Genomic DNA, 25,219 nt, shown 5'->3' on the forward strand with positions numbered 1-25,219 from the left:
TCAGATTTGTGGCAGTGTCTTCTGTAAGAGTCTTAGAAATGAGATCACTGGCTCAAAGGTGTAAGTATATTATGTTGCTAGCTATTGCTAACATTGCCTCTGTAGGAGTTAGGCCATTTCATTCTTCCCTCAGCAAAGGTCCATTTCCATGCTGGATGAACATTACAAGTGGCATTTTATAAGTATGTAAATTACTGAAAATTCACCTTTTGGTACTAAGTGTGAGCTGAAGACCAGATGTTTTAGACCATTCAAGAAGTAGCCAGAATGTGACCTAAATGACTTATTGTAGCATATACTATTGATGCCCTGGCCAGATCCATTTAGTTCACAGACCTTAACTTCTCACCTTCCCCGCTTTGCTGGGTTTCTGGTAAAATTCAAGGCAGAACCTCCAGGGACTTCATGCTTTCTGGAGGTGGCTCTTAGTGGATGACTGCCCAGTAGCCTGGTTCTCTGTCTTGACATGCAAACTCTGGGACCTTCAGAGTATCCCTGGGGAGCTGTTCCATTGTGACAACTGGCTCAATGTTGTACCCTTTGTGTGTTCCATCTGACTCCTCCTTTCTCTAATGGATGTAGGGTTTTTGGGTTTTTTTTTTTTTTTGGTTTTTTGTTTTTTTGTTTTTTTGCTTTAAATTTCCCAACAAACTGATTGCATTCTGATCTTTGTCTCAGGACCTGTGTTGTAGAGATGAACTGAAAATAAATGATTACCTAATGTATTCCTGAAAGTATCAAACACATATCTATGTTTTTAGAAGTAATCAGGGGTAATTCTGTTATTTGATAGAGTTACCCATTTAATATCTCCAGTAACATGCTAAGATGATCCAGTAAAGTCTTCGTGTGCTATCAGAGTCTTCAGTGTTGAGAAACAACAGCACTCTTTGTAGAAACACATGTGGAGAAGCATGTGAACAGAGCACCCATGAGTAAGCAATATAGCTGAGGGCTGAGGAAGGCTCAGTGGGTAAAGTGCTTGCATGAAGTCCTGGGTTCTGATTCCCAACAGACATTAAAAAGGTAAGTTTGAGCCAGACACGGAGATACATGCCTTTAACCCAATCACTCAGGAGGCAGAGGCAGACGATCTTCGTGAGTTCAAGGGCATGTGATCTGTATAGTGAGTTCCAGGCTAGCAAGGGCAACACAGTGAGACTCTATCTTAAAAAAATGAGTCTGAGGATATACATTTGCAATCCCAGTGCTGAGGGGACAAAGACAGTTTTATTTTGAGAATCATTGGTCAGCTAGCTTAGCTCTAGCCTCTGTGAGAGATCAATCCTGCTTCAGATAATAAGTAAGAGAGTGTTTGAGGAAGACATCCAACGTCAGCAGCAGGTCTCCACAGGTACCGTGAACTGTACTTTAGTTCATATCACACACACACACACACACACACACACACACGTGTACATACACACATATATGTACACACATACACAGAATAAAATAAAATACAAATTAGCAATGTTAATAGTGATATAATTGATGTCCCAATTGAGATACAGTCCCAAGCACTGTAATGATGAGAGCAGTCAATAGCAGAGATGTGTTTGGGGGAGGACTTCAGAGAATTATGTGTATATTTGTGTGTCTGCAGGTGCCTAAAGAGGCTAGAGGCATCAGATCCGTCCTGCCCTGAGCTGGAGCCACAAGTGGTTCTGAGCCACCTGATGTGGGTGCTAGGAATTGAACTCAGGTCCTTTGCAATGGCAAGGTGCTTGCTTAACCTCTGAGCTACATCTTCAGTCCCAACAACTTTTTATGAGAAGCTGATCTTAGATGAGAGGTCAAACGACAGCAGCTGGAGGACTGATGGGACTATAGGATTCTTAATAATAAAAAAACAGAAAATAATTCTGGATTAAAAATCTGATTGGGGTTATTTTTAAAGCTCAAAAGTTTGTATCTAGACTACCACTGTCAGAAATAGTAAAGAAAACCCTTAACACAGAAAGAAAAACGTGCCATGTGGACATTTTGATCTATACAACAGAATAAAGATGGCTAAAAAGTAGCATATATAAGAGACAACTTCCTTATCATATTTTAAAATATCCTTGAAAGGCAGTGTGCTAGCTAAGGCAAGAAGTAATAAAGATATATCAGGAACCTGTGGGATGCGCTGTATAAATGGATGGATAGTATTAACAGCAAAATGGCTGGGACAGAAGATGTGTCAGTATACAACGATGAAGTTTTTAAATTAGGCATCAAATCATAAATTATTAGTTCATGGTAGAACACAGTAATTTTTAAATGTTTACTATAAATCTCAAAGCAGCCTCTGGATATGAAGGCATACCAATCATGGAAAGACAAAGAGAATAAAGATACAGTCCATTTAAAATGAGACAGAAAAAGAAGAAAAGAGGATAAAGAAAACATGAGACAAAGAAAAAGACCAATGGATTTAATTCTAGACTGATAAATGCAGCATTAAATATAAATGATCTAAATATCCCAAGCAGGTAGATTCTAGTGTGTGTTAAGAAAATGCAGAAGTCCACAATGTGCTCTCTCTATGACAATCACTTCAAATACAAATCTTTAGGGTAAAAACATAAAAAATAAAAAAAAAAAAAACCAGTTATTGTCTTAGTTAGTTTTTAAATTGAGGTCATAAGGCACTATGATCAAGGCAACTTACAAAAGATACCATTTCATTGGGGCTTATGTTTTTAGAGGGTTAGAGTCCATGATTGTGGAGCAAGGGCATAGTGGCAGGGACAGCTGAGAGATCACATCTTCATTGGCAAATTGTAGGTAGACAGAGGCAGAGACTGGGAATAGCTTGAGTCCTTTGGAACCTTAAAGCCTGCCCCTAGAGACACACCTCTTCAACAAAGCCACACTTCCTAGTTCTACTCAAATAGTTACACCAACTGGACTATGTACTCAAACATGTGAGTCAATGAGAATCATTTTCTCAAGCCATTATAGCTGGAAATAAATACTAATTAGAAGGAAGGGAGGACTTTTATACTAATATCAGATAGCATAGACTTAAAATCAATGAATATCATCAGGATATGGAGTACTATGTCAACTGGTATAGTGGCAAGCATCCCAACACTTGGAAGATAGAGGCAGATGGACTTCTGTGAGTTCAAGGCCAACTTGGTCTACATAGTGATATCCTGTCTCTGAATATAAATAAATAAATAAATAAATAAATAAATACCATAGTAGTGAGGAGGTAAGTTCACCAGGAGAATTACATGAATAAATAACAACAACAAGAATAACAACAACAACAAGAATAACAACAATAACGGCAACAGCAGTAGCCTGTTAACAGGTTCTCAAAGCTCATGAAACTAAAGCTGACTAAATTTAAAAGGAAAATAGAGAAAAAATACTATGAACTCTACAAAAACTTCCCAGAAAAGGAAGCACTTGTTAAATCAGTCTATTAGCTAACCATCCCACAGAAATCTCCAGACCTGACAAAGACAAAATGCTCTTGATGGCCATAGACAAAAGTTGACCAAATCCGTTTGAATAATATGCTAGAAGAAAGAAGGGTCATAGCCACATGCAATTAAACCACTGACTTAATATCTAAAAGCAAACATATTTTGTCATGTTCACAAACCACAAAAGGTCTTCCCCTCAATTGACCATGGCATCTGTTTAGGACTCAGTTCTTTCTGATATAGTGACTCCTGGTGAATGAGTGTTGGGCTGTGAGCCCAGCCATGGGGTGAGACTAAGGTGGGCTTGTACTCATGGGGATATTATGATTTCTGAACTGTGCCACAGGCAGTTTGGGCTGCCTATTTGGGTATCAGTGAAGTTTGGAAGCAGGCTGGGAGCTCAGAACATGTCTAACCCCATGGTTGCTCTGGGATGGAGCTGGAGTGAAGGTGGGGATACAGACTGCATCTTGGTGGTCATGTCTTCTCTTTCTATGTTCAGATGGATCACTACACCCTGCTGTCCACCTTGCAGCTGATGTACACTGTGGGCTACTCCCTGTCTCTCATCTCCCTCTTCCTGGCTCTTGCACTTCTCTTGTTCCTTCGGTGAGTATAACCACAACGTGTGGTCAGACATGTGTCCTGTAATTTGCTTGGTGGTCATCACTAGAAGGCGGCAGAAGATCATCATCTGCTGGATGATGTCATGGATCTTCAGAGCAGGAAGATTAAGATTCTTGAATACATTGATTCCATTTTGTAAATGAGAGGACAAAAAGTTCTGGATGAGAGGCATTGAGTCCTTACTGGTATGAGAGGCAGTTGGATATAAAGATGGGACTTGACGCAGGACTCTGGACTCTGCCTCTGCCTCTGTGCATAAATTCCTGATTATACCCTTTACCACCATAGTGCCAGCAAACCACCATTCCACCAGAGACACCATTTACATACAAGAATCCCTTTCCCCCTCAAAAGTCATGATAGACCTAGGATTTAATGAGGCCTGTGGACCCTGGCTAGCTGTCAGGCACTGTAATTCTCCTAAACCGAATTAAGATTAATTCTAATTCTAGAAAATTACTGTTAGTTGTTATGGAAAGGTGAAATGACTTTCGTAGGACAAACAGCTGCTGGGTAACAGAGCTAGTAGGGTCACAACCAATCAGTTGATTGCATTATTTCAAAATCCAAAGCCCTAGTGCATTTAGCTAAACCACTTTAGGTGTTTCCTAAGTGAGACGATTATGAATCCATGAGGAAACCAAAAAGGTTCCTCATTCAGAGGTACTGGTAAGTATAATATGGCTGAATGGACATTCAGCACTGGTTCAGGAGTCCATATGAAGACCCTGGAGATATGAGGGGTGGAGTGCCCCACCTAGGCTCACCTGAACCTAAATATGGCCTTGTTTGTCTTGACCTTCCATGGCTCCAGGAGCAGACATGGCATCCTAGAACAGTTTTTGCAAGTTCCACCTCCAATACTCACTGATGTTACATTGACCCCTTTCTCCATGCACTTAAACTCCCAATCCCATTGCAGGGAAAATCACTGCCTACCCCAGCAAGAGGTAAATTCATCAGGGCTTGGCTTGACCAAGTGTCTGTTTCACTTGAGCCTCCTGCTCTACCAGGGAAGAAGCATCTATACATCATAAAACACAAGAGTACACCTCCATTTGGAAGTTCCAAGGTAACAATAGGAGGAAAGCAAGTGGGGTGGGTTAGGAGCTGCATTGAAAGCACAGAGCTGGGAAGAGGCTGAGGACACACAGTTACAACAGTCTGAGTAACAGAGTTAGCGGGAGACCCCGGTAGAAGTCATAAGCCGACAGAGTTTCTGGACATCTATTACATTGCATTTTATATGAGTCAATGGATGTCATCCTTCCCTGGACTCTGAGAGAAATGTTCTAATTCTCAGAGACAGCTGAGCTTTGGAGAGCCAGATCCCAGGTCTCAGCGTTCTAGGCCCAAATCTCAGCTCCACCACCCACTGCCCAGGGACTTGTAACATTTACAAAATCAAGGTTACAAAAGTGCTCACTCCTCCAGTGGCAGCAAGAGGTGAAGTTTCCATAGGTCCCTGTATGCAGGGCCTGGCATGCCACACATGCTATCTAGGGAGCAATTTCTTGCCCCATTTCCCAGATGGAGAGGGTAAGGCACAGAGAATCAAGAACACCTAGACCAGCACCTAGACCTCCGTCTCTAGTGACAGATGCACAAGCAGTCAGACCTGCCCTCCCAGCTGTTCCTTCCCAAGGGAAGACACTGTATTCTTTTTGTGCAGAAAATTGCACTGCACACGCAATTACATCCACATGAACTTGTTCGCTTCATTCATCCTGAGAGCTCTGGCTGTCCTGGTGAAGGACATGGTCTTCTACAACTCCTACTCCAAGAGGCCTGACAATGAGAGTGGATGGATGTCATATATATCAGAGGTAATCTCCCACATGGGGCAGAATGGGGAGGCGGATGGACTGGGGAGGGGGGACAGAATGATAAAGATCTGTTAGACAGGCAGTGTACTACTTAAAAACAATCTTCCAAGAATGGGCCAGGGAAAGGGATCCTGTGGCTGCTGAGCTTACCATGGGTGACTTCTCAGTGGCAAGCAAGAGACTTAGACCAATCTTTCCTTGAGACAGGCTCTCACTGTGTAACCCAGGCTGGAACTTATGATCCTCCTGCTTCTGCTTCAAGACTACTGGGATTGCATGTAGGTGGTACCATGCACCTATATTTTATGGGGATGCAGAGATGATTCAGTGGGTCAAGCACTTCCTGTGTAAGTATAAGAACTAAAACAAGCTAGGTAGCCAGGCTAGCCAAGTCAGGAAGCTCTAGGTTCAAGTGAGAGACTCTGATGTAGTGTATGCAGTATAGCACAATCAAAGAAGATAGCTAATGTCAACTTCTGCATGCATAGGTACCCTTACATATACATGCATCCACATGTAAAAATGAGTGCACATGTGTGGGTGCATGCATGTACACACACCACATACACACATGTAAAAGGTTTGAGTTATGGGTTGATCATAAATCTTTTTACATGTATTTGTGTGCTCAGGAGTGTATGTGGGGGGTCAGTGTAGAACAGCTCAAGTAGTTGATTCTTCTCTTCCCACTGTGTGGGTCCCAGGGGTCAAATTCGGGTGGTCAGAGTCAGTGGCAAGCACCTTCACCTGCTGAGCCAGCTCACTGGGCCCTTAATCATGAATCTCATATTCAAAATTTCAGTTTTTTTCTAGTGTCTGTAGTAACTTTTCTAGGAGTTTGTCTATACATTTTAGGCAACCTTTTAAGTTTCTTGGTACAATATTGCTCATGACCTTCTCTCTGACTTTTCTTCAAGTCTGTCGGGCTTGTATTTGTCTTCATTTTCATTTCCTGTATCGATTACTCATATCTCTGCTGTTTTACTTTCACACTTTGGTGGCTGTCACTAGAAGTTTTTCAACTTTATTGGACTTTCCCAAGAATAAACTCTCAGCATTATTGAGGCTTTTAGTTTATAGTCTCATTTGCATTCATTTCTTCTTTTATTATTTCCTTCCATGGAGTTTCTTCGGGTTGACTGCCATGATTTTAACTAACTTTTCTCACAAGAACTTACGTAAGGTCATGGATCTTCAACTTTTTTTTTTTTTTTTTTTTGATAGTTGCACTTAGAGTAGAAATTTCACTCCAGGTCCAGGCTTGATATTACAAAATTTGGCACACAGTGTGTGTGTGTGTGTGTGTGTGTGTGTGTGTGTGTGTGTGTGTGTGTTTTACATTCAGTTCAAGAAACACTTCTCATTTGTTATTTGACATAAGTCTATGTGACAACTTCCAGTCATACGAAGATTTATTTAGTTATTGTGGTTCCTAGCCTAGTTGAACTGAGGCTGGAGAACAGATCTTTCCAAGCTTTCATTTGGGCTGTGGCTGATGGTAAACTCTCTCTGATTTTGCTCTTTTACTTTCATTCATTCATTCATTCATTCATTCATGTAATTTTGTATGCATGTGTGTATACACCATGTGCATGAAGAAGCCCCAAAAGACGAATAGAGGGCATCAAATTCCATGGGGCTGGATACTCAGACTGTTGTGAGCCACCATGTCAGTGCTGTGAAACAATCCAGGTCCTTTGTATGAGCAGTAAGTGCTCTTAACCACCAAGCTACCCCTCTAGACTTTCCTCTCTTTTTTTCTTTCTTCTGCTCTTTCTTCTTTTTTTTTTCTTTCTTTCTTTCTTTCTTTCTTTCTTTTTCTTTCTTTCTTTCCTCTCTCTCTCTCTCTCTCTCTCTCTCTCTCTCTCTCTCTCTCTCTCTGTCTAAATATGGTGCTTACTTTGTGTATGTGTAGACCTGGGTTCCCTAGAACAACATAAACAAGAAGCAGTAGCTCATACCTGTAAACCCAGCACTTAGGAAGCAGATGGCAGGAGGATCAGAAGTTCAGAAGTTCAGGAACATCCTTGACTACGTAATGAGTTTAAGCCCAGCCTGGGATTCATCTCTCTCTCTCTCTCTCTCTCTCTCTCTCTCTCTCTCTCTCTCTCTCACACACACACACACACACACACACACACACTCTCTCTAAATAAATAAATAAACAAATAAATAAATAAATAAATAAATAATCAGAGCCTAGAACAGTGGCTCTCAACTTCCCTTGAGTGGAGACCCTTTAATACAGTTTCTCACGTTGTGGTGACCCTTCCCTACCATAAAATAATTTTCACTGCTATTTCATAACTGAAATTTTGCTACTGTTATGAATCATAATGTAAATATGTTTTCTGATGGTCTTAGTCGACCCCTGTGAGTCATTTGATTCCCAAAGGGGTTGTGACCCACAGGTTAAGAAACACGGGCCTTGAATGTTAAGGAAGAGACTGATCTTTGAAGGCTCCATGAAGCTTTCTCACCAGCATCTTTGAGGTAGTTAGCAAGGGCTCAGGAAGCAGGGGAGGACAGGTGTGGGCGTGTGTATACTTGTGGGGAGGTCCTGCTCATCTGGGTGCTGAGAACACCAGGACTCACCCAGGTTCTGCCTCTGCAGATGTCCACCTCCTGTCGCTCCGTCCAGGTCCTCCTGCACTACTTCGTGGGCGCCAATCACTTGTGGCTGCTGGTTGAAGGACTTTACCTCCATGCTCTGCTGGAGCCCACAGTGCTTCCTGAGAGGCGGCTGTGGCCCAAGTACCTGGTGGTGGGCTGGGGTGAGTGACATGACACCAATCTTTCTCTCCCAAGGAGTCATCAGAATGTGGGAATCCATCAGAACCTTTGGATGGAGCTAGAAATCTCAACTTGAGGATGACACACAGGGAAGATAATTTCTCAATGATAAGGATCTCCAAAGAAAATGGGGGTGCACTCAGTGTGTGTGTGTGTGTGCATGCACATGTGCATATACACATGCATCTATTCACAAGTATAGGTGCTATATGACCAATGCATATATGCAAAAGTGAATAAATCTTTGGTATAACCAGATGACATCCTCTAGACCTCTTTCCAACTGCATTACCCTGCTCACTGTGTCATAATAAAATATCTGTGTGGCTTGGACAACAGACACTGGTTTCTCTGCTCATGGAGGCTCTGAATCCAATGTGCTTGTGTTCTGGTGAATGCAAAACTCTTCTTGCTGTGCACAAAACTGCCCTCTTGCCTGAATCCTCTCATGGAGGAGAGAGGGAGAAAAGGAGACTTCCAATCTCTTTTCATAAGGGCACCAATCCCATCATGAGAACTCCAACTCAGAACACCTTCTAACCTAGTTATTCCACATTCCCCGTTATCAAATACCACCACAGTGGTGACAGGTCTTCCACACAGGAATTTTGAGATGACAAAATACATCAGTCTATGACAGTGAATATTTGAGAAAACAAAAGTTTATTATTATTATTATTATTATTACTATTATTATTTTAAAAGTATGAGCAGGGTATCCTGATTTGGAACTCTGGTTTCCAAAAGTCCTTGGTCAATTAGAGGTTACAGGACTCAGAGAAAATAAATGGAGCCATGATATTCCTCATGAACATTTGAAGCTCATGAATTTATTCCAAACTACTTGTGACAGGTGGCAAGCCCTTTCTCCCAGGGCCCATCTTTCCTTACAGTAGAGTCATGGCTGGTCTTGACATACTCTAAACCTCACCAATTCTCACAGTCTATGATTCTGGTTTTTCCTAACTACTTCTCTGCTTTCTACACAGCCTTCCCTATGCTGTTTGTTATTCCCTGGGGTTTTGCCCGTGCACATCTGGAGAACACAGGGTAGGTAATTCACACAGGGTAGGTAATTCACATGGTGTCAGTCGTCCCAGATATGTCCATATATAGGTAATGAAATCACCTTTCAAAAGAGAATATTCAAATTCTCCTACTTTGTCCTTCTAGAGTGCAACAGGAGTGTTGACAAGCAGTCAAAGGTCTTACAGAAACCTGTTAGTTACACATGCAAATTATTAAAGGATGTTGTCTGGGTGCTGGGTGTGTTAAGGACAGAGGCACAGAGCAGTTTCTATGGCTTCATTCATATGAGAGAAAAGAGCAACTCTGATGCACATTGAGGGAAGAATCATCACACACCGTGTGGCACTGCTATGTTGTGAAATACAGTGCAAAGTGCGAAAACACATCAAGAGACACAAGTTAGTTCTGAATCTCCTAGCTTGCAGGAACTGAATCTCAGCAAATGTTTTAAGCCTGTTCCTAAGTAATGTGTACTGTGTGATTCATGCCTCTTCCAGATAACCACCAGCTAACCCTCATATTTACATATGAGCGTACATATACATTTCTAAGTGTGTAAGTGATGTGTGAGATAAGGAAAGCCAACTATTGAGTAAAGTACTAAGGGTCTATACCTTGAGGCTTTTGTTTGCATGCACTTGGAGGAAAATGTGGGAGGGTCCACACAGTACACACCTAATGATAAAGAACAATGCCATGATAAGAAGTGAATAGTTTCTCTTTTCTTTTTCCAGTATCCCTCCTCTTAGGAGATGAACTGGTAGACAGTTAATCTTCAAGACAGGCAAGCATCCTCCTTCTACAGGGCACACAACTTGGATTTTTATCTTCATCTCACGTGTCTCCTACTCCTGATCTTTTTCTTAGGTGCTGGGCAATAAATGGGAATAAGGCAATCTGGTGGATCATCAGAGGACCCATGCTTCTTTGTGTGACAGTAAGGACCGTCCCATCTACCCTTTTCTTCTCTGAGTTCAGGCACTTCAGGGGGCATCTTTCTATTCTCAATTTCCTCCCAACTCCTTAAATCTCCGGTCCATGAGAGGGCGAATATGACATTTGAGCAGTTTCTCCTGGGTGAGAAATTAAAAATGTCTTCTGGTTCTGGATTTATTCAGGGTAACATTGTAAACCTCCATTGTCCTTAGATCTTTAAATGGAGACTTGAAGTAATTTCTATGATCCTTTACCAAAGGGCTGTGATAGGAAAAGGGCTGCCTGTGGCCTTGGAAGTTTCCAGAAAATATGCATCAACCAATGTGTGTCTTTGGATTGTTTGTTTGAGACAGGGTCTTGCTACACTGAGGAGTTAACTTCTACCTCATGGCAGCCTCAGCCTGCCCATTGTTGGGATTACAGATGTGTGGTACCATGCCCTGCTAAGGTTTTATCTTAATGTCATTAGCAAGTGGGAGGAGGAAGCTGAAGAAACTACGTTCAGAGGAAAAACAGGAAGAGTTAGTGTTACTACAAAAGGATCATGGGTAATGTAACAGATGTTACTGGTTTTATTGTGATATAGAAACTTGCAGGGCAAAGAGATGACTGACCTGGAGGACCCACTGAAAGCACATGTCTGAAACCTTGTGACCTCTTTTTGCCAAAGCAGCTTTTATGGAGCCCCAAGTATATAGACATATAATATATTATGGCTACAAATCAAAAATCTATGGGCAATGAATTATAAAGAAATTTACTTTAAAAGAAAATCCTTGGCATACACATGATTTGGCAAATTGACAAAAGCAAGTTTTCACATTAGTGAGATCAGTGTGCAAATGTGCGTGTCTGTTTTTACATAAAGAATTAAATCTTGGCTGAATAGTTGACAGTGCACTTTCAATGTTTTTCAGAGTTGATATTTGTTAATGTTGAGAATGTCACACTTCATATAAAGATATAAATATGTAGATCAAAATAGCACAAGTATGTTCAGGGCTATTTTTAGAAATTACTGAAGAATCTTCCTCCATGCCATGCTGAAATTCACATAGCAATTCTTAAAATAAAACTGAAACAGCAATTTTTAGAAAGGCTTATCAATTTTTTAGAAATTTTAATTAGTCTGTGTGTGTGTGTGTGTGTGTGTGTGTGCATGTGTAAGTGCAGGTGCCCTTGGAACTAGAAGAGGGTGGGTGTTAGATCCCCTGGAGCTGGAGCTACAGGCAGTTGTGAGCCACCTAATGTGGGTGCTGGGAATTGAACCTGAATGTAACTGCTGGGTCACCTTTCCATTCCTTCAAACAGCAATATTCTAACAATCCAATCCAAAGATAAATGAATTGAATATTTACAATACTATAAAATGATGGCAGAGAAAGTGAAAAAGTCTCTTTTCTGCAATCAAATCATTATTCTTTTTTTTAAGAGAAGAAAACATTACAATGTAGAGTAAAAAACACTGCAATCCACAAAACACAACAGTTCTGAAGCTAAGTTGAGGTGTCTCAGACAGCTTTCATTGGCCTGTGCAGGGAAAGTGTGCATGTTCTTCAGAACCAAAGTTGTTTTAAGTTTCAGGCTGCAACATGGGCAAATACTACCGGAAACACATAGGTCACGTGCGCTGAATTTTGAATTAAGTTTTTGGTTGTTGTATGTTCTAAAACCTGTTATTACCACTAATGTTTTGTGACCTCCTACACTGGGTGATGTGAACCCTTATAAACTTGTGACCCACAGTTTAGGAAGCTTGGATTTAGATGATGATCTTTGAGGATGAACTTTGTTCTAGAATCTGGAGGGGAGGTGCAGGGGGATAACCAAGAGTAGACAGACAGGTTTCGCTGACGGTTGGGTAGATCTTCCTGCCAATGCCTGAGGGCCCACTGGATATCTAGCATTATGCTTCTTTCCATCACCAAGAGGTAGCTGGATGATCTATTTGGGCGTCTTTATGTGGATAGTATAAGATCTTGAAAAGGAAAAAAAATCCCAGATTTGTAGAAGATTGTTAGTCGCTGTCAACAACTCAAGGAAATTCTTTGCTTGAATCTAGCTGTGACCTAGAGGAAAAATGTATATAGAAATGGTAAGAAAATGAAGGGTATGGGGTTGGGGAGGGCAATTGCAAGTGACATACACATGGTTGGTATCTTTCCTGTGTTACTAGTCACTTGGCTGAGAATGTCCCAAGTAGAAGTTGACCACACATGTCTCTGCTCATACCTCTCCAATCATTCAGTTTCCCACTATTCTGTTCTTTGTGGGAACACTGTCCCATCAGGGCTCAGTACCCACCTCCTGCCCAGGCACCAGAACTGCTGCTTGATAACATTTGCTAAGTAATTCCAACCAATGCCAACTCTTAAGTGCTCTGACTATATGAACTCAATTAATCTTCTTAATGAGCCTACAAGTTGGAGTGCTGTGCTATTCATGTTTTGGAAAAGACACTGAGAGGCTGAGAAGTTATTTGCCTTAATAACTTCATAGACCAAGGTAAGTTGGATGACTGAGGGACAGTTTCACCTATTGCTCTTTGAAACATACTTATTTCCTCCGGGCCTGTGCCTGGGATGCTTCTGGCTCTTTCAGACATCAATCTATAGTCTTAGACACGCTGGGTCCCAGCTGCTTTCCTCACCATCTTAACCACTGGGGGACCTCAGCGTTCATCTTTCAGGCCTTGGGCAAAGCACCAACTTCTCTCTGTCACTGTGTCAGAACATTCACCCCACACCTCTCTGGATCCCATATTTCCTGGCTTCTTCTCCAGCTCCAATACATTTCAAATTTGTTTACGATCTGCTTGCTGCCATTGTAAACCACTTTCTATTCATACAATCAGCCAGCTTAAGTATATGGTAGCCCCTTGGTAAACACATTTAGTGGATGATTGGAATCCATACTCTGAGCCCTGAGAGGTGCTTGCTAACCAGGCATAGCAAACCAGGAGAGAAAGTAACAATTCTCCGTTAATTATAATGAGTCTAGGTTTTGTCTGATTGAATTGCTGAAATTTATACTACCATTTTCTAGCTGCTCTTGGAGTCTCCAGGATGTCTTTAAAATTCCTTGTGGCTTGAGTCCCCCTGTAACACTTAGGTTTCATTGGTCTCACAAGAGCCTGGGCAATCTGGCTTGTAGCTGGGGTTGAAAAACATCTTGCTACCTCTTTGCTCTTCTAAGACTAGTCCTTGGACCAATGGCATTAGCAGCAGATTCTAATGTGATTATTATCAACTCAGATTCTTGTCACCCTTGACTGGAAGTATGGAATCAGAACCTGTATCCTGATAGGATTTAGATTTATATTAAAATAGATGAAACTGTCAACAAATGTGATTCTCAAAATGGGCTACAAGTTAGAAACGCCGTGATGCCTGAAACCAGTCACAATAGAAATTATGGGGGAAAAGACCAGGCAGCTGACACTTTAGAAGCTCTCAGGTGACCCTTGTGCATAGCCGGGAACCATTACCTTGCTGCCTCTGCTTTCCACAATGGGCTGACCAGTCTGCAAGCTTCTGCTGCTCTTTCCTAGTTCCTGGAGTAACATTTCTCCCAGCCAGACAAGAGCATGCTTTCTTTGTCTTCACAGTTTGTATAAAATGATCATCAGTTGCTGTTGGTTCTCTAACACCGGTTATGATCAGTACACACTAGCTCACAATGGGCTGCTGATCATTTTACCCATTCTTCTTTTCCTCTTGCTTTCTCCACCCAGTAAGTGACTCCATCACTTACCACCAGACACTCAAGCCATAATATTTGTGTCCTCACAGATCCTTCAAGTCATCTCCTTCTCAGCTCTACACTGGCTACATTTACTCAGCCCTCCTGTGTCGTCCTCTGCAAATGACTCTTGATTGATTTCCCTTCCTTCTTATTCCTGGCAATCAAGCCTCCATACTGCAGTCAGAAAGACTGATTTGGAGAAAAATCCAGTCACCTCTTCCTTCTGCCTGCACTTCTTCAATGAGTCAACCTAACACTCATGACTGAGCCCAGACTCTTTAATATGAGAAGTGTTGCTTGTCCTCCATGACCACAGTCACCTCGTGTTTTACCTATATGGGAAAACTCAGGTTTCCTTCTCAGTTGGGATGTTCTGTTTCTTTACATGACCATCTGGTGGCCCCATATTCCTCCTTGGAAGTTAATAATTCAATTGAACTTTCCATTCCATAAACTAGCAAAAGTCATCAGACATGCCTGGAAAGGAAAATGTCTATAAAGGTCTTAGGGAAGATGGCGTTTAATTATTATTGTCTGTGTCTGTAGGGATTTGACCAAGAGGAATCGACCTAGAATAGAATATTTCATTGATAAAGAAAAGACTGTTTATCATAAAAGAAATGGACTATGACTTTTATGGTTGGACATATGACCATACATTGCCACTCTCAACTAATCTGAATTGCCATAAGCCCAATCTAAATGAGGATTCACTGAAAACAACACGGAAAGAGCCTTGGGTCTCCAAATGACTGCTTGGAACAGAGATCCTCACAATGCACTAGATTGTGACATAGCAAAAAAAAAAAAAAATCCACATATATTCTATTTAAACGGAAATTCTAAAACAGTGGTTCTCAACCTTCCTAAAGTTGTAACCCTTAACATAGTTACTCATGTTATGGTGACCCCTAACCATAAAATTATTTTCATTGCTACTTCTTAACTGTAATTTTGCTACTGTTATGAATTGTAATGTAAATATTTTATATACAGATGGTCTTAGGCAATCCCTGTGAAAGGGTTGTTCTACCCCTGAAGGGGTTGCAACCCACAGGTTGAGAACCACTGTTCTAAAACAACAAAAACATGCCAATCAAAATGGATCAGTACTCATCATTTCAGATTCCAGGGTACTTACAAATTTTTCTTTATACTTGCCACATCAGATCTGGAGCAAGGTTTATAATTTCAGAGGAAAAGTCATATGTATGTGTGATGAACAGATCACTGGGACCAAAGGGAGCCTCCTGTTCTAGGTTCAGCATCCCTTGTCAGCATCCCCTATCACTGCTGCTTCCTAAGCTTTGTATTTGCTGAACAATGTCCAGCTTGAAGAAGTATATCATTCTGGACACGCAGGCACATCAGTTGACGTCATTTGCTGCTTCTAGTATTATCATTCCTTTTTCCCCCCAAGGTCTGATTATTTATTTGTTACTCTTAAATACTTATTTTTGACTGGACTCATACTTAGAAGTAGAAGCTCTCAGGGAGAACAGCCTACATCTCTTGGCAATCTGTTCCTGGTGCTTCTCTTTGGCTTCCTTCATTCTCTTGGCCAAAATTTTAGCGTATTCTGCAGCCTCCTCCTTGTTTTTCTTAGTGAGTTCCTTCTTCAGACAAATTCATCAGCATTTATGTTGCAGGACATGTGGAGTAACAAGACGCTGAATCTTGGGTGCTTTGGTCCTGGGCTTCTTACCTTCTTTGTTTAAGGGCTTTTTGATAACATATTGGTGGACATCACCTTCTTTGGAGAGATTAAAAAGCTTTTGGATTCTACTAGGTCTTTTAGGTCCCAACTGACGAGGCACAGTAGTATCTGTCAGTCCAGGAATATCCTTCTCTCCTTTCTTTACAATAACCAAGTTGAGCACACTCAGATTTGCATCTACAATGCATTCATGAACAGACTTGTGCTTCCTCTCTCCAGTTCTCCTTGGTCTATAACAAGAATTTCCCTTACTCAACAGCAGGTGCACTCTTCCATGGGTCAAAATGCCTTGCTTCCTGGGAGAACCTTGTTTGTCATTCCCACCACTGATCTGGACCACATAACCCTTCCACTCTTCCCCAAGAGCATCAGCAGCTACTTCTGTGGTTGTGCGCTTCTCACAGGGTACACAAAGCTCGCTTTCGCCATCTACTTCAATGAGCTTCTGCTAGCCAGTGGCAGGGAAGGAGATATTCAGCTTCATCTTGACACAGCTGACCACTTCTAGTGTTGTGATTCTTGTGTTTCAGAAGTGTCCGTGCTGTGACAATTGGGGAAGTCTGGATGTTCACCAGAAAAAGAAACAGGAGATTTCCCACCTCCTTCTTCCCACATGTCTTTTCATAATACTGTGCTGCTTTAATTAGCCTCTCACCCTTGGCTGTCCTGTCGAAGTTGAGTCATACCAGAACATGGTGTTTTCTTACATCTTGGTAACCGCCACCTGCTAGCAAATTTTTGAAGCCTCCATTACTCCATTTGTTCGAGGGTAGCCTCATTAACTAATTACATTGAGAAAGGTCATTGAATCATAATTCTGCTCTCTGTAACTAATCATCTGACCATATTGAACACCCAGTTGAGTGGGTTGCTTAGTCAATCAGTTGAGTGGACTATCTGTTGATTTTATGACATCATAAAGCCAAACCTGTTCCGCATGCCTCCCGTGTCCCTTTTCGCCCGCGAATAAGGACGCGTGAGGCAATATTCGGGTAATTACTACAGCAGACTTTACTTGTACAAGCAGAAGCGGAAAAGACAGAAAGACAGGAAGAGGCATAGCTTAAATACACCCTAGAGTGACGTATTCACTTCTGATTGGCTGTTCACTCATTACCCATAATACGCCTCGGGATGGGCAGTGACTTTTGGCGCGCTTTTGCCTTTGCACCTGCCCAGTTACTTGTTTAGTAGTGGGGAGGACACGATGTCTGCGCCATCTTGGAATGGCGGATGTAACCGTGGCTTCCTACACAAACCATCATTTACTCTCATTGACTCTTCTGATAGCTAAGAATGCAACAGTGTTGAAAATGAGCAAAATTACTTCTAATTTCCCCTTGTCCATCTTTAGGTCCTCTGTATCACTAGAAGCTAGGAGCTTCCTAGAGCTCCAAGTCTCCCTAGACATCAATTCCCTTCTGTACTGTTCTCTGCTGAAGAGTCGAAGGGTGGCAATCTCCCTACCCGTTCCATCATCTGCCACCAAAACCCTCTTCCATCTCTACAAAGTGAAGTGGGGCAGCATTATCACTTTCCCACATCCTTTGTCCACTCCTGTTCTATACCTCACAATGCGTCACGCTTGGGTTTTGGTTTTCCCTCTGTGCCACGGCATTATTAGGGAGCTTCCTGTTCCTAAATTCTGTCATACTGTGTTTACCTTCACTGAGTCTCAGCTTCCACTTTTCACTGTGAAAGTAAATCAGATCATAGGTGCGCTCGTCACTTTTCCATTGCTGTGATAAAATTCAGGAGAGTCCATCATGACAGGGATATATTAGCAGACAGGGAAAGCATAGCAGCAGGGAAAAAAATATAAAGGTTGTCTGATCACATTTTCATCCATACTTGGAAAGCAGAGAGAAACAAACAGGAAGGAGGTAAAGCTGTAAACACTCAAAATGAGGCCCTAGTGATATATTTTCTGTAACAAACAGAAATATGTCCTTCCAAACAGTGCCGTAAGCCAGTGTGTGTGTGTGTGTGTGTGTGTGTGTTTGGAGGTGGCATTTCTTATTCAAATCAGTACAACAGGCCTTTACTGAAGGCTTCAGTGCTGTGGAAAGAGAATGCATTTGAATGAAAGAAAGAAGATTTCCCTCATGCTCTCTCAGTCATTCCTTACCTTCTACAGAGCACATGCATCTCAGCAGGACTGGTAGGGAAGGTGTGTTTTGGCCTAAAGGAGAAACCTTAGAGGTATAAGAGGTATAAGCATTTTTGTCTGCATAGCAAGCTGAAGGACTTGACAGGTAGAAGTGATTGCTGATACCATGAAGCCAGACCCAGAGTGGCTTCCATGTTAGGAATCACCACTGCTATCCTGCAGGATCACAGCTGTGTACAGATGCTAGGGGGCCAAATACATTACCAACGAGGCAACATCTGCAAAAGCAACTGTTGGGTCCAAGCCCTAGAAGAGAGTTTTATGCGTTTGAGGTTCTGAGTGTTCACTGTCTTGTCACAGATTCCTAGAGGAGATAGCTTCCTTCCTGAAAACATTCCTCATCTAGCACCTTCTCGACTGGTATACAAATGAAGTACTCACCATCCAAATGTGGCTGCTGACTCTAGACCCCTGGAAACCCAGAGGGGCTCAGGCTCCATGGTAACTGGGGCTGATGATCCACTGGAACTGTGGAGAGATGCTTCCTTCGTGTGGCCTTTGGTTGATGCTCATTTTCTCTTGTCTGGTCTCTGGGAGACACAGAGAACAGTAGATCCACAGGCACTTCATTTCCTAGGAGACGGTCCCAACTGCAGTCCATTGGCTGAAAGATGTATCTTCCCTGTTAAGCTTACTTTGTCAGAAAAATGCCCGTGTTCTACAAGTTACTAAGCCAAGCACACAGTGTTTTCTCGTTGTGATGAGAAGCAGATATCCCGTTAAAAGGGATATAGTACTGGGTTATGTTTCATTTGAGATTTTTTAAAAAATTTCTGGTACTAAATTGGCTCTGGCTGGGTACTACCTTTGTTTCTGTTGACTTATGTTTTAGAAACTCTAGTTTTTTTTTAGCACTGAGCACTGAATCTCTGAGGCCAGTGGAGCACACAAGAGGTATATATGGCTATTTATGGTGCATTCTATAGCACACATTTCAGTCTGTAGGACTTTCCTTCTGCGTGGGGACATTAGTATTGCATTAGATCAATGTTTGTAGAGATGTTATTCTGTGACTTGTCCTTAATCACCTTTTCTGTCAGCTCTTTTCTATCTTAGAAAACATCTGCCACCAAAGCCTTTCCCAGCTCTGTAATGCTTCCTTCTCCACTGAGGTCCAGGCATGGACATCTATCTGCCTTAAGCCATCTCTTCTGTTTGAAGCTTTTAGACACACCCTCCTCCCAGCCTCACCAGAGCTCTCCTTTCACATATGGTCCCTCTCTGGGTGAATGACACTGCCATACAGTAGAGGGCTACCATGAAATGTCAGCTCATCTTTGGTCTCACATCTAACCAGTAACAAAGGTCATTTGACCCACACTTGATAGTTTTAAATGAGTCATTCCTCGTTATCACTGAAAGTCCAGGGCAGCTGCCTGAGATTGCCTGCCTATCATCTTCCCCAGGAAGTCCCCACTGGTCCCCACCTCCAGACCTACCCTCGGCTAACCCATTCTCCATCACCATTGCTAAAAATGGTCTTACTGAAAAGCAGAGGTTCCGATCTCATCAGGTCCTATGCCTGCTTTGAATTTATCCCCGATTCTCCAATACCTTCCTAAGAAAACCCAAGTCTTTCAGGATGATCATGTAACCATAGAAACCTTTTTGCTGGTTGTCTCTGCCTTTCCAATCTCCTCATAAACCATACTCTCAGTGTCTAAGTTCACACTTAACCTACACCCAACAAATGTAGCCTACACTCAATCACTTTTTTAACACTCAGCAGATTCATGATCTCTTTATGAGTCAAAATATCAGCCAGAGATTAAACCATACAAAGGCTTGGCAGGGCCTGGAGGAGGATCATCTCTCAAGACTCTCACACACAGCTGTGGAGAACTGCAGGCCACTGGTAGAAGACTTGGTTCTCTGACGTGGGACTCTTCTCACAGCATGGTGGCTAGCTTCCCTAAGACTGAACAACCCCAGCCAGAGGGAGAGGGAGGGGGAGGCATAAGGAGTAGGAGAGAATATAAGAACTTCCCTTTGAAGTATCTACTTGGAAATCATGTGATGTCATCTATCATGTTCTTTTCATTAGCTGAAAGTGATTGAATACCATACACATACAAGGTGAGAGTCAGGGACACAGACCAGGGGCTCCTTTTTAAAAGAAGTACCAAAAGTTTCAGACATATTTCATAGCTACTGTCAAAGCTGGCAGGGAGGTCTAAATTTGCCCCACCTGTGATAGTTGTAGGAATTACCATAGAGTGGAGGATACACACTGCCCAGTGAATCTCATTGCAGACCTTACATCACACAGCTGGAGAGTCATGCTCCCTACTGAGAAGAGCCAGCATATTGTTCTGTTTAAGTGAAGCTAAGTCTGGTCATAATCACCTGCTCAGTCACTGCCTAGCTATGCAAAGCTTCAGTATTACACTAATCTCTATGCTGTATTTCCTCATTGTTTTATGGGTGCATGCACATTCACACACATGCACACTGTGACAACTGCAAAGGGCTGTTTTGAAGAATAAATGAAAATGTACGTGGAAAGTTCTTATCCCAAAGCCTGAGTGGTAAGCAGTCAATAAATGTTACTTATTAGTAATGCATGATTGTCTTCTCAGAGTGCTGACTGCTTGACCTCAGCTAGGCAGGATTAACTAAATGGTAGTCCAAGTTCCCTCCCATGACTTTCAGTTCAAAGAGTCTATGGGATAATGGGGACAACCACAGCCACTTCCTATGTGACAAGCTAACTGCCAACTTGCCTGTGGTTCACATGGATGAGGAGCTGATGGGACCAACTAGGGTAAGCTTGATATCCGAAGCACGTGGCATCCACCTCTGACTCACCTCCATCTGCCTTTTGTTTTCAAGGTTAATTTCTTCATCTTCCTCAAGATTCTCAAGCTTCTCATTTCTAAGCTCAAAGCTCATCAGATGTGCTTCAGAGACTACAAATACAGGTGAGTGGCCGGAGGCCAGAGCTAGGCAATCCAAGGTTATCATGACTCTCCTTGGTGTCACCCAAGTCTTGGGAAGGGAGGAACAATTTATCTCTTATTATTTTCATTCCTGTGACCAAATACTGGACAAGAAGCAGCTTAATGAAAGACTTATGTTGGCTCCTGGTTTGAGAGAGTACAGTCCATCACATCCAGGAAGGCCCCTCACGTTCTTGGTGGTGACACCTTGGGACTCTTCATCACTTCTCAGTAGAACAGGAAGCAGAGCTCTCCCAGAAATAAGGCTGGGATATAAATTTCAACCACCAGCCTCTATATCCCTAGGTCCACCAAGTAGACCATATGACCAAAAAGATTCTATAAGCTTCTAAAGAAGCACTACCAGCTGGGGAGTAAGTATTTAAACAGATGAACCTATAGAAGACATTTCATTTTCAAAGTATAGTATACAGATTGTAATTATGTATTTGTCTCTTAAGGTGAGGTGATAGAGGAGAGTCCCTAGGCAAAGGTGTTGAAGTGCATGTGAGCTTTTTTGTCAATGGTTAAGCCCTTCTAACTTCATGACAATGATGTAAGTGCTGAGTAGTCAAGAACATATTAATGCCCTGTCAGGAGACTGTGAAAATAAATGGTCATCTAAGTTATTTTTTATAGCTGTGATAAATCACCATGACCAAGGCAACTTATAGAAGACAGAGTTTATTGGGGGGGGGGGATTGCTTACAGTTTCAAAGGCTTAAAGCTTATGCCCATTATGGCAGGAAGCCTGGCAATAGGCAGGCTGGCAGGAGGCGGGCATGGCACTGTAGCAGTAGCTGAGAGCTTACATTCTGATCTACAAGCATTAGTCAGAAAGCGAGACACTGGGAATGGCATCAGCCTTGGAAACCTAAAAGCCTACCCCTAGTGACATACTTCCTCCACCAAGGCCACACCTTCTCCTTCAAGGCCACACCTTCTCTATCAAGGCTACATTTCCTCCAATAAGGCCATACCTCCTAATCCTTCCCAAACATTCCACCAGCTGAAGACCAAGTAGTCAGACAGATGATGAGCCTATGGGGACCATTCTTAGTCAAACCACCACCATGGTCTAGGAAACTAGAAAATCTTGTATGCAGGCCAGCTTGTGTCCCTTGTGGGATGATTTAAGGAAAGAAATGTTTAGAGTCTGTAGAACTACAGTTGTTACACAGTTCCCCCCCCCTTTTTGATTCACATTTGTAGTGTCTTACCTTTAGTTTCCTGTAGTGACAAAAGTCTCCATTCATAATAAATCAAATGTCAGGCTTTTATTGAGTGCAGTACTGCTATAAAAATAATGAATGAATGAATGAATGAATGAGGAATGAATGGCAGGCAGGCCCTCTCCCTCCATTTCTAGTTATTCTTCCGGTGGCAGGTCAACTTTACTGGGGCTGGAAGGGAGAGTGTGTATGTTCTGAGTTAGGAATTTTAGTCCACATGGCAGACCATAAGCAGAGGGTGGGAGGGCGACACCTCCAGCCATGTCACTCACTATTTCTAAGACTGACTTTGGTGATGAAAAGTTAAATTTCCCCCATTTACTATGCAAACATTCATTGGATGCTTCCAGTGTACTTGAACATAAAGTGAGTGTGACCTGGGTCCCACACCACGCTTTAGCAGTGTGTGTGCTACTTCAGCAGTGACTGATACATTGATACAGAGCAGACAGAAGGGAGGGGTTGGTCACACCCCAACTCCCTCATTGACCTTAAATAAGCTTGGCCCCTGCGGCCTATTTTCTGGTGTGTGAAATGAGAGAGTTATGACAGAGCCATCTCCTACAAATAGAGGAAACTGAAGGACATTGACCATGGGCAGCAAATTTGATCAGATACGGATGTAGACCCAGACCCTAAGCCCATCTTCCCAAGACTTCTCCAACAGATCTAGAAGAGCAAGCCCCCCCCCACATACACATATATGCACACACACACTATATATGTTATATTACACACACACACACACACACACACACACACACACACACACACACATCCAAACATTTGGCAGAAATCCTCAGCCTTGGGGAACTGGCCTGGTCCGGGCCCCAGGGAGTCATCCTATCTTTCCTGGCGCCTCTAATCCAGACTCCAAGTGTCTAGACAGCCTCTTTGGCCCCATTCCCAAGGCTTAGCCTCCTTACACCACTGTTCTCAGGATAGCACTCAGAGAATAGGCGGGGCTTCCAGAGTCCACTCAAGGAATGCCACCCCTTTGATAAGCACGTGCCCTGACTACCAGGGTACTTCGAGAAACCAAATAGAGGCAAAGACTTCCAGGAGACGAAAGTGGAGCAAACAAAACTTGCCATAGCTAGGGATTCTGTTACTGTGATAAAACACCTTAGCCAAAGCAACTTGGGGAGAAAGGATTTATTTCATTTTATGGCTATAGTCCAACATCTGGGAAAGGCAAGGCAGAGGGCCCAGCAACTCAAGGCAGGTATCTGGAGGCAAGAACTGAGGCAGAGGCCATGGAGGAAGGCTTCTCACTGGCTTATTCTTGTGGCTTGCTCTCTATTATAGCACCCAGAATGACCTGCTCAACAGCAGCACCTCCCACAGGCAGATGGTCCCTCCCACATCAATCATCAATCAAAAAAATGATGCCTTTCCCATGGGCCAATCTAATAGTGGTATAGTCACAGTTGAAGTTCCTTAGTTTCAAATGACTCTGACTTTGGTCAAGTTGGCATAAAACTAGCCAGCAGACATGAGACCCCAAGGCTGACATCTGTGGCCTTGTTTCCATTTCAAGTCTGTCATGTTTCCCTGGGACCTTTTCACTTTTTTAAAAACTTTTTTTATTGGATATTTTATTTACATTTCAGATGTAATCCCCTTTCCCCATTCTCCCCCCCCCCCAGGAAACCCCTATCCCATCCTCTCTCCTCCTGCTTCTATGAGGATATGCTCCCACCCACCCTCCTACTCCCACTTCCCTACCCACGGTTTCCCCCACACTGGGGCGTCCAGCCTTCACTGGACCAAGGACTTTCTCACCTATTCCTGACACTGTCATCCTCCCCTATGTATACAGTTGGGGCCATGGGTCCCTCCCTATGTGCTGGTGGTTTAGACCCTGGGAGCTCTGGTTGGTTGGTATTGTTGCTCTCCCCATGGTGCTGCAAACCCTTTCAGCTCCTTCAGTCTTCTCTCTCACTCCTCCATTGGGAACCCCATGATTAGCTCAGTGGTTAGCTGCGAGCCTCTGTATATTTCAGGCTCTTTTTTATACTCTAGACCCTCAGTGACTCCCAATAGTTGCCCAGTTTAGCTGCTATAATTGTCTTCTGAAAGCTAGCTGGAAACACAGCTTTGTGGGCCCCATCACCGGGTAGTCTGCTCAGGAAGTGTGGGTTAGAGTCTTACCATGTGGGTTCTTTAGAGGTTTCCCTAGGAGATTCTGATAGACAGCCAGAGTATAGAACTACCATCAGACGCTTTAGAGACTAGCACAGGGAAGTCCTTGTTCTATGGTGAATGCGCTTCTGTAGAGTCTCATTGAGTGACACTGATCTAGAGAAGGGTAGGTTAAGATGCTGGGGAAACCACATGACTGGGCAATGATCAAAGGTGAGTACTTTGGGGGAGGAGAGAGAATAACTTGGCTGACATATGCAACCTGTCTGGACTCTGCCTTTTCCTCTCTCCACTCTTGTTCAGGAAAAGTGCTTGAGCAAAAGAACCTTGGTGTGAGTCTACCCAAAGGCTTCCCTGGGGGTAAGGCCTCACCCTGGGGTGTTAGCTAGACTGCTGTGTATTTTTGAAGTCTGTGGAAGTTGGAGGTAAGGGGAAGGTGTTTCTCTCTAAGTTCTCACGGGCTTCAAAAGGTTTTCTGATCTTAAAAGAAGACTCATAATCCAGAGATCACCACAATGGTGCTTGGTGAGCACTCTGTCAAAGCTGAGTAGTGATTTTGATGGGTGCCCAAGAAGCCACTCCAGGCTCCTATCCACATTTTATTTCTTCAGCTAGCTTCCACAGAATCAGGTGGGA

At 42.8% G+C, this 25,219-nt stretch overlaps 1 protein-coding gene and 1 pseudogene across 1 annotated transcript in view; one reads left to right on the forward strand and one right to left on the reverse strand.

The window, feature by feature from the left end:
* The window catches only part of Glp2r (glucagon like peptide 2 receptor), a 67,684-nt gene that overhangs the window by 20,469 nt on the left and 21,996 nt on the right, over positions 1-25,219 (forward strand). The window contains exons 5-10 of the mRNA XM_034506363.2: positions 3,928-4,034; positions 5,725-5,878; positions 8,493-8,652; positions 9,661-9,721; positions 10,568-10,637; positions 21,100-21,188. Coding sequence (XP_034362254.2) covers positions 3,928-4,034; positions 5,725-5,878; positions 8,493-8,652; positions 9,661-9,721; positions 10,568-10,637; positions 21,100-21,188 — 641 coding nt within the window. The remainder of the gene's footprint in view (positions 1-3,927; positions 4,035-5,724; positions 5,879-8,492; positions 8,653-9,660; positions 9,722-10,567; positions 10,638-21,099; positions 21,189-25,219) is intronic.
* LOC117711000 (small ribosomal subunit protein eS6 pseudogene) lies at positions 15,809-16,586 on the reverse strand (annotated as a pseudogene).

Source organism: Arvicanthis niloticus, chromosome 6 (genome assembly GCF_011762505.2).
Source record: "Arvicanthis niloticus isolate mArvNil1 chromosome 6, mArvNil1.pat.X, whole genome shotgun sequence".
In the NCBI taxonomy this organism is placed as follows: Eukaryota; Metazoa; Chordata; class Mammalia; order Rodentia; family Muridae; genus Arvicanthis; species Arvicanthis niloticus.